The 9,921-nt window shown below is 38.2% G+C and overlaps 3 protein-coding genes across 3 annotated transcripts in view; 2 read left to right on the top strand and 1 right to left on the bottom strand.

Annotated features, from left to right (window-relative positions):
• Window positions 1-1,874: 1,874 nt before the first annotated feature.
• ppa2 (inorganic pyrophosphatase 2) lies at window positions 1,875-5,451 on the top strand. Its single transcript, XM_020930548.2, has 12 exons — window positions 1,875-2,222; window positions 2,586-2,650; window positions 2,723-2,767; window positions 2,842-2,895; window positions 2,964-3,083; window positions 3,181-3,267; window positions 3,641-3,767; window positions 3,917-4,044; window positions 4,132-4,217; window positions 4,289-4,358; window positions 4,441-4,480; window positions 5,124-5,451. The coding sequence occupies exons 1-12, from the start codon at window positions 2,036-2,038 to the stop codon at window positions 5,144-5,146; spliced, it is 1,032 nt and encodes a 343-aa protein (XP_020786207.1). The 5' UTR covers window positions 1,875-2,035; the 3' UTR covers window positions 5,147-5,451.
• Window positions 5,452-5,560: 109 nt separating this feature from the next.
• The window catches only part of tet2 (tet methylcytosine dioxygenase 2), a 29,936-nt gene continuing 25,575 nt past the window's right edge, over window positions 5,561-9,921 (bottom strand). The window contains exons 8-10 of the mRNA XM_020930546.2: window positions 9,578-9,715; window positions 9,153-9,492; window positions 5,561-9,068 (exon numbers count right to left, since the gene is read on the bottom strand). Coding sequence (XP_020786205.1) covers window positions 7,735-9,068; window positions 9,153-9,492; window positions 9,578-9,715 — 1,812 coding nt within the window. The 3' untranslated portion in view covers window positions 5,561-7,734. The remainder of the gene's footprint in view (window positions 9,069-9,152; window positions 9,493-9,577; window positions 9,716-9,921) is intronic.
• cxxc4 (CXXC finger 4) overlaps window positions 9,348-9,921 on the top strand; it is a 112,219-nt gene continuing 111,645 nt past the window's right edge. The window contains exon 1 of the mRNA XM_055158653.1: window positions 9,348-9,478. The gene's annotated coding sequence lies outside the window, so the exon portion shown is untranslated. The remainder of the gene's footprint in view (window positions 9,479-9,921) is intronic.

Raw genomic sequence — 9,921 nt, 5'->3', positions numbered from 1 at the left:
ACGCATGTTTAACACACAAATCCTGCATATTTTTCTCAAACGGAAAACACTGTTTCTCTGTTTCACCTTGTGATGTCATGTAGTAATTCAGAAAGTGCTTCACTGCATTTTTAAACTGCATACACCTTCACTAGAATTATTTGGATGATTTCAGCCCTGGAATTGCCCATCTTCTAAAAATGTAAAAGGTAGCCGTTAACTTTAAAACTACCATGGTGTGACATCACAAGGTGGAATGGAGCTTTGGAGATGTAGACAGATTAATAATAAAGGGTTACTCAAATATGTGTGAATTAAAACACAACTCTATGTATGTTTTTCAAGAAGTAACAACATTTTAACATGTCTTAAACCTCACCAGAGTCTATTGTGTGTAATATAGGAGCTTTAAGATAAGAAACCACATTAACCACACTAATGGTTCAAAAGAAAATCAAAGCTTTCGGGGCAACCAGGGTAAAATGAATGCTTTTAATAAACTGCCTTTATGGCTTTGCTGATAGCAGTGTGTGTCATTTGTTTGACCAGATTATCAACCTACACAAAGGGGGCAGAACAGAGGTGAGTGTTTGTTCATGATACAATGGACACATATGGACTTTGATCTGACTTGTGATGTATTGTGGACATTATCCCCATGGGACTAAACATCTATAGGTTATTACCAAGAGATGGAATACTTTGAAGATGTATTTAGTTACAAAATACAAAATACCTAAATTAATAAGTTGCATTTTATCATAGTGTAAAAAATATGATCTATAATTATAAATAGCATTATTTTTGTCGCACTGTTTGTTATGCATCGATTAATGTCTAATTAGAGATGAAAAATCACACATACACAAACTGTAAGACCTCTGTTTTCAATTTTTCTCACTAATACTGTGCAGTTCAAAGCCAAATATGCATGCATGTTTTCCTGTTTATTATTTAGGGTAACCAGATTTTCAAAAACTGAGACATCCGTGGTTTGTGGTGGTTGGTAATAATAAAATTGTGAAACGAGTGCGTAATTAAGGAAAATTTTGCAACACTCGGCCCATTCATGACTAAGATGAGTCAGTATAGTCACATTTTCTTTTGTGTTTTGGTCATTTTCAAGCAGCTTTTCTGTATTTTACCTAAACAAATGACAATTTATTCTTCCCTTTACTGTCGGCAGGTGTCAGATTGGTCAAACATAGGGACACCTGCGACATTTCTTGTTTAAAACTGGGACAAATCCCTGGTTAAGAATAAATCTCTTGGGACGGGGGCTCAAACCTGGGACTGTCCTGTGTAAATAAGGATGTCTAGTATTATTATTACCTACCCTTAAAAAGACACTTTGTTTTTCCATGCAGTATTTCTTAGTCAGTCTGAAAGCATGGAACCAGCTTTCAGTAAAAAAATGTAGTATTATTAGTAGAATACCAGTTAGCAACGGGTAAAATTTTACATTTCTTAGGCCTATTTTAAAAGGTCCTTATGATGTCATGTGGTAAAACAGGAAGTGCTCCACGGAGTTTTTGAACTTCATACACCTTCACTGGAATCATTTGAATAATGTCAACCCTGGAATTGCCAATCTCTACTGAACAGAAGCTAAAGGGCAGCTGTTAACTTGAAAACTACTGATTTGTGACATGATACAGAGAAACAGCATTTTGAGCTTTGGAGATGTAGTAGATGTAGACTAAAACTGCAGCATTACTCAAACATGTATGGATGAAACAAAACGCAGGTCCCGGTATGTTTTTCATGAGATAAAGATCTGCCTTCTGTAGATTATTGAGTTGAAGTTAGTGTCTATAACTTGCCTAATTGTTGTGCAGTTAATTTCCGCGCTACTGTGTATCTATTTTGATTTGTTGATAATTAGATTTTGTGCAGCACGTGGGATCTTATTGTGAAAGCTCGTGGCGGAAGTGGTCATAGTCTCTCGTTCACGGTTTGGCCGTACGGAGCTCGTGCTGCTCTCGTGCTCCTGCGCGGTCGCGGATGCGCGTGGAGCGGTGACGAATGGGAACCAGGAACCGGAGAGGAGCCTATAATGAGACCGCTGCTGTCGCGCTGCTCGGCTGGCTATTTTCTGAAAACTTTAGCTACATTTCCAGCTTCTGGACACAACCAGGTCACACAAGCAGCTGCCGTACACCAACTGTATTTACGACAAAACATGCACTATCTCACAGAAGAAAGAGGGCGCCCCAATGCACCCGACTACCGGATTTATTTTAGTAAGTTGTCACTATGAAACAAGCTTCTCTGCTCTCTGCATTTCTTATAAAGCTGTGAATCTAAATGTGTGTCCACCCCAAGTTAAGCTAGTTATGTTGTATGAACACACCTAGTTATGTGACCTTGAACACAGACTACTGCATGTGCACGACGTTGTAAATGGGCAGAATTCAAAACTAGATTATATTTTAACCTTGTTAGCGCGATGCTGCTGTAGCTTGAATCTGTGCTGTATTTCCATTTTGGCTTGTACTTAATGGGAGGTGATAGGGAGGACAGTATTACAGCTGCTATAGATCAAATCAGACATGGATAAGTGAAGTAGGTGTACTGTGATGAATGTATTGCTTGTATTTTTGTAGAAACCTCAGAGGGAAAGTACATTTCTCCATTCCATGACATCCCACTTGTTGCAGAGAAAGAAGTGGTAAACTCCTCAACATTACATCCAATTCTTTATTTTGCATTAGGTAAAATAAGAATCTCCTTTTCCTTGCAGGATAATGGCGTTCCAGCAAAGAAGACAAAGAAGAGTGACTCAGAGGTAGGACAACTCCTCAAATAGATGATCTGTCAGCATGTTCTCGGAAGATGAGACAGTGACCTCTCTATCTTTAGGTGCTTTATAACATGGTTGTGGAAGTACCTCGATGGTCAAATGCCAAAATGGAGGTAACAATAAATACAAATGTTTCAATCTTTTTGTGGATTTAATTTCTAATAAAATTATCTTTTTTCAGATTGCTACAAAAGAACCTCTAAATCCGATCAAACAGGATGTAAAGAAAGGGAAGCTCAGATACGTGGCAAATATCTTTCCTCATAAAGGTTATATTTGGAACTATGGAGCTCTCCCACAGGTGAGTACAGTTATAAAATATTAACACTATTATTGCATATAGGTTGTATTATTTGTTACTATGATGATTTTGTGTTACTGTCTTATTTTCGTGCAAGACGTGGGAGGATCCAAACCACACAGACAAAAATACAGAGTGTTGTGGTGACAATGACCCTATAGATGTTTGTGATATAGGCTCTCAGGTGAGTTATCATCAATTGTGTTTTCACTAGGGATGTAAATATAACCAAAATATATCAAATTACAAGTCTCTTTGCTTGAAGTCATTGTTTTGATGATGCAGTAGCTAGAAATATAGACGGATATACAATGATCCTTTGCTCCATTTCAGTCCAGACTATATGAAGAAATAATTTAACCATTTTAAATCATAATTATTTTCCGTGAGATACAAATGGTGAAAATATCGTGCAAAGACAGATTTACTTGCTTTACTCCCTGGTTTGTAAACAATAAACTACAGGTTTTGGTTTTGGTACATTCATTAAAGTCCTGTTTTTCTTTTTTGTTGATGAAGGTTTGATTGATTTTTATTTTTATTTATTTTTTCTTCAGGTGTGCCGTCCAGGTCAAGTGATCCAAGTCAAAGTGCTGGGGATCTTAGCCATGATAGATGAAGGTGAAACAGACTGGAAGGTCATTGCCATCAACGCTGAAGACCCAGATGCTCAAAACCTCAACTGTGGGTGAAATGATGGTCAAATGTGATTACCTGAAGTCTGTGGCATAAAGCTGCAAGCCTATTAGCCTGTTTGGTTACAAGAAATTGATGCAATACTGTAAAAATATTGAATTTTCAGTTGTAAATTAATTGCTTTTACTTTCCTTTAGCCATAGAAGATGTTCGTAAGAGCCGACCTGGTCACTTAGAAGCTACAATTGAATGGTTTAAGAAGTATAAAGTTCCAGATGGCAAACCTGAGAACAAGTTTGGATTTGATGGGCAGTTTAAAGATAAGGTAGTTAAATATTGTAAGATGAAACTTGTCCCCTTGTTTAGAAATATTCATAATCACACATTCTTCTTGTACTATTGCGTTCTGTAGGACTTTGCAGTTGAGATAATTAAATCCACCCATGAGCACTGGAGGGCACTAGTGCACAAGAAATCTGCTGCTGGGGACATCGACTGGTAGGTTACATAAAATCCTAATCAGTCTGTGTTGTTTAGATTTAAGAGTTAACTTTTTGGCCATGTTTTAGCAAAAATGTGTCCTGCTGCGATAGTCCTTTTATATGCAGTGATGAAAAAGCGAACGCTGTGATCCAGTCGGTAAAAAAACCCTCTAATTTCCCATGATAACATATGAGCATTAACTTATCAGCTTTTAATTTTATGATGTGTGTGATCGTAGGCACCTGCATTTGGCAGTGCTCTTCCTGTGTCTCCAGATGGTAAGTTAATACAATCAATTTCTCTCCACTAATATAGACATAGGTCCTATATTACTTAAAATTTACTTATGAGCTTTTAGCCATGTTAGAATGCTCTCAAAAACATGCCTGGGGATGTGTTTTGTTTCAGTCACAACCCTGTATTAGGCTGTCTGCATAAAGCTCACAGTGCTTTGTTCCACCTTATGATGTCATGCAGTGGTAATTTTCAAGTTAACAACATTTTTTGAGCACCAACATGATCAGAACTACTCATGTGACCTAGTTTAGTTGTGGTTTATTCGGAGTTTTGTCTTGGATTAGACCTGGTTTAGACATGATTTAGGCCTGGTTTAGAACTAGTTTAGTCCACGTTTACACAGGGTTTAGTCTTGGTTTAGACCCGGTTTATATCTGGTTTAGACCTGATTTAGGCCTGGTTTAGACCTAGATTAGTCCACGTTTATTTAGGGTTTAGTCTTGGTTTAGACTTGGTTTATTTCTGGTTTAGACCTGATTTAGGCCTGGTTTAGACCTAGTTTAGTCCTGGTTTACTCAGGGTTTTAAAACACAGAGAGAGACACATTCCGTTGGTAGGAGGACTTTAGAGGCAACGTGTGTATTTTTACCGTTATCTTGATTGTGTTTTTTTTTTTCTGTGCAGTGGACAAGTGGCATTTTGTCTAGAGGACCAAGAGCAAGTAAAGCCAACAGCACCAACGTAATCAGTATCAGGTATTCATAGTAAGAGCTACGGCTGTTGGTAAGAGACAAAACTGTGTAAAGTGCCATATACTACACCTTTTCAGAAATCATTGAGCACATGAGCAGATATTTATATTATTAAAAATCATACACCAATTAGTTGTGTTGCTGGCTGGCGAACTTTATAAATTGTGTTATGTGAACAATATACTATGTTTTATCTGCCTGATTTTGTGAACTTTTTTTATTATTTTTATCTTGGGGACAATAAAAATCTTAAAGTTAAATTGATGTCACTCATTTAAATGTAGAGGGTATTCATGTGATAGCAAAATAGTGACAAGAGATAAGTTTCAAATAAATATACATTTTATTAAAAAAAAAAAAAAAACACCCACATCTCAGCAATATCAGGAATGATATAATAAACAGCTTTCAAATAAACTGCATTCAGTACATTACAATACTTACAGTATATATACCCATCTTTAACTTCTTTTTTGTAGCATACCAATCATCAGGGGAGCAAACAAAGCCTATTAAAATGAGGCACCGTGTTGCACTTAGTATACCTTTTAGTGTCTAACTGCACAAAGCCTGTATCAATTGTATTAATTACTAGCTTAATCCTCAAAAGTCATTCAAGTAATGCTGAATCATTCAGAAACACTCTGAAGCATTTTCAAGTATGGCTATGCTTTTTACCCGCTCTGACTCTCATCCCCATCCTGCTACTGTCGCTGGGTTCTGTACAATATCATTCAACATTACATCAATGTAGAGTAAAAGAACACAACTGAAACATTTAAGAAAAACTAGTAACCACTACTGATTGACAGGGTACTAAAACCATAAACATTGTTATTTACACAAACTTTATGGATAAACTGGGATCGTGACGCTTTCCTGTAGTAGTTGGTTAATCTTTTACTAACAAACACAACCTACATCACCAACAAACTGATGTTTTCCTGCAATACAAATTCTTGGTATATACACTGACATAATTTATTTTATTAACATTTACAATATGTTTAAATAAAACTTTTTTGTCATTCATTATTACATATTAAATTGAAAAATGATAGAAATGAAGTGCTCTAAGAGAATGAATTGACAATTGGGTGAAGTGATTCTACAATGAAACATTGTTTTGCTACACATCACATTATTCACTCAAATATAAGGGGGAGAAAACATACACTTAATTAGTGGTCATAAATAAATTTTGTTATTCACAGACACAAAAAATAGCCGCTTCAGAGTTATATACGTAATTGCTCCTTAAGTCATTCTTAGTTTCCCTTTGTCAGCTCAGTGCATCACTTTTTAGTTCAAATTGTACTAGGCCCATCTACAATAATATTTTTCAACGACTTTTTCAATCAGATACCTTATTTGGGATGCAATGCAAGTCCCTGAATGAGTAAAGAATGGATACAGGCTTTATGACAATGACCGCACAATCAGAATAGAATTTCCCTGATTTCATCTCAAAATGTCCGTTTACTTTCTATTATATTATTAAGAAAGTAGCAAGAGAACTTTTTTTGCTTCTAGGGTTATCTACATAAAGAAAACCAAAACAACAGGATTGCTGTCATCCTATTGCCAAACAAGGTCTGAGGTATGTGAAAAGTTTGTACTGTACATTATTTAAAAGCCTTTTCAGTGGCATTGTGTGTCCTATAGGGTAAGTAGCACCTTACAACATAAACCTGCTGAAACCATAAAAAGCAATAAAAAGGCCATTGTTAACAACAACAAAACTATAACCATGATTCCAGAAAATGAAAAATTAATTTACTGTACAAATCTCACATGTTTATCTTACACTTTTACAATACAATATGTAGTCCCAACAGCACCCCAGCTGCCCTCTGAATGACAACACTGAGCTTTACCCTGTTTTATGTTACTCAGTATAAGCACTAAGCACCACAGACATAAAACTACATGTAATATTCACAATTCAGATTTGTCTGATAATCCTGTTTAACATTTAAAACATTTCATTAAAAAAATCCTAGAAATGAAAATTAAAAAAATGCACCATTCAAACGGCTCAATTAACAGTATAAATGTAGGAAAGTGTTACATGAACCTGCTCACACGTTTAATACCAAATTGCAATTCAGGTTTTACAAAGTGCTTTGCTAAACACTGATTTAAATAATTACGATGCTCATCATTTCAGATGACAGTGTAACAGCATGATCAGTGTTGACAAGTTGAGTGCTGTAACCATAGTGTGAAGGCTTAAAAAGTCAAAGAAAACAGCATGTAATTTAGCACCAAGAATGTGTACAAAAACAGTGTTGTATTGTATTTTGAATTCCAAAAATAAAGCCAAAAGCGAAAATTTGTTTCCAGTAAAAATAGGTTTGTATGTATCTCACCAAAAGCACCAAAGAGTGTGATTTTTGCAAATGTTGTCTGAGGAAGTACATCCTTATCAGTCCATAAAGCTTAGTTGTTATACAGGTCAAGATAAAAGGTACATTTTCCTCCTATTCAATGGATGCTAGAGTGCATGACAGCTGATAGTGGGTTTATGTTAGCACCTTTGGCTACACAAACTGTCTGTAAGGACCGGTGACCTTGGTGAAGGCATAAGGAGATGTACTAACATATGTGTTGGTTGTGCTGGATAAAGACCCTTCAAGCAGCGACTGGATGAAGCGCTTATAAGGAGGCTCCCCAGGTTCACTTGTCTCCGTATGCTCACGTTTCGCTCCCTTTTTGCCGCTTTTGGTGGGCGTCACTTCACCCCCATTCCGCTCAGCTTCTTCCTCCTTCTCACGAGCTTTCTCTGCCATTTTAGCTTCCCATAGAGCCAAACCATGCTTGGCCTCATTCAGGTTTTTATGCTGGTAGAACACCAAAGAGATGCGCGTTGGATGATTGCGGTCTGGGTTCTTAAGGGGTGTTGTAGCATGAAGCTCACGTTTAGCACACTCAATTAGTACAGAGCCATGACTAGGTGCAACTGCCACCCCACCAATATCAGGGTCAAGGAAGTTGTGTTCATTATCTGACCACACTTCTGGCTTTTGAGGCGTTGTTGGTGTCTGTGGCGTTCCAGGCTCTTGTTTGATCCCGGGTCCCATAGTGTTCCCGTTTTGCAGAGCTGATGGTGCTGCCAGCATTTGGCACTCTGCACCTACTTGACCAGGAAGCATATGTGGACTTGTCATTTCTGTTTTGACATGACTTAGCAATGGATCTTGACCTGGAGGTACTATTTGAGGGCTAGGTGTGAGGTATGGACTTGGGTATCCATGAAATTGATTGCCAAGACCTCCGTGGGCGGAAGGTGGTCTTGGGTGAGCGTCCATATAATGAGCGTTGGTAGGTCCGTTGGGGGCATATGGAGGGTAAGGTGATCTCATTGGATGAACAGGTCCCATGCCACACTGGTTATACCCATTGACTTGTAAACCTGGCTCACCATACCTTGGTGGATAGTTGTAGCGCTGAGGGACTCCATACTGCTGCTCTAGAGGGGACGATCTTTGTTGATACATATCCATATGTGTTGGATTTGTACCATAGAAGGGAGGGTAGCCAACAGGCATGCCGCCATTGCGTTGGTAACCGGGATATGGGTGACTGGACCCGTTCATGTAAGAGCTTTGTAAATGGTGAGGTGAAGGATAAGAGCTCACTGATGTTGGAGGCTGTGGAGGATACATGTTGCCTGATTTGGAAGTGCTTGGACAAGACCCTGGATGATTAGGATACCTTGGAAAGTTAGCTGAGTTCGCAGTGCCAGAATAAGGAGGAGGAATCGCCTGTGGAGGCTGCTGCTGTAAGTGATGTTGCTGGTAAGGAACATTGCCTGGATGGTGTGGATGTGGCTGACCTGGATCCATGCGTGCCCCCACTACTCCTGGAACAGGGCCTAATTTACACAGAAAAAAATAAATAAATAAAAATTACTCCTTTGCCAAAACATACACAAACATCATATTATCAAAAATCATACCTGTTTTCAAAGAAGTGCTTTCATTATTTTCAGTTTTAGCCTTAATGTGAAGGGCTTTCTCTGCCTTTTCATTTTCCAGCATAGCATTCTTCTGAGCAGCTGCTTTCTTTGCTTCCAGCTTTTTCTGCCGGCAAGACTTGGCTGGTTCTGCCAGCATGCGCACCTGACGGCGGAAAGCGCTGAGGATTTGGATGGCTCCGGACCTGACCTTCTCCTGTTGACCTTCCTCACTGCCAAACTCATCTGTTCTGGAAGGCTTGTAAAGAGGAAGGACATGGAGTTGCTCATCTTCCGGGATTTTCCCAATCTCCCGGTTATCCTCTCTGGTTAGTGTGCATACCTTCAAAGCAAGGGTGTGAAATGTTGATGTGCAATATTTACATGATTATTTTATTTAAATTATGTTACTATGAAGAAGCACTTACTACAGTGCTGCCTCCCTGCATATTGTGAAGGTCTCTGTGGGCATGAGCACAAAAATCCATACAAGCAGTGACTCCAGAGAAGGGACGTCCTGGTTTGAGTCCAAGTCGACAATCTGTTGCTCTGTGTTCGTGTTCAATCTGTTCAGAGTTAAACACATTATTCATTTAAATGTTTAAACTTTGAACATTATGATTTACACATTGTTTTCTATAAGGATTATTTAATAGGGTTCAATAGTGCCTTAAAAGTAGCACAAAAATATGTTTCATGATGTTGGAATGGCAAATGGACAGCAGGGGGCAGGAAAGTCAGTATCAATTCACTGTCCCATGTTCTGCTACTT

This window comes from Boleophthalmus pectinirostris, unplaced genomic scaffold (assembly GCF_026225935.1).
Source record: "Boleophthalmus pectinirostris isolate CB_2022bp ecotype Guang Dong unplaced genomic scaffold, ASM2622593v1 HiC_scaffold_22, whole genome shotgun sequence".
NCBI classification, from domain to species: Eukaryota; Metazoa; Chordata; class Actinopteri; order Gobiiformes; family Gobiidae; genus Boleophthalmus; species Boleophthalmus pectinirostris.
Note: the sequence above shows the minus strand (reverse complement) of the source record. Positions and strands in the feature narration are given on the sequence as shown.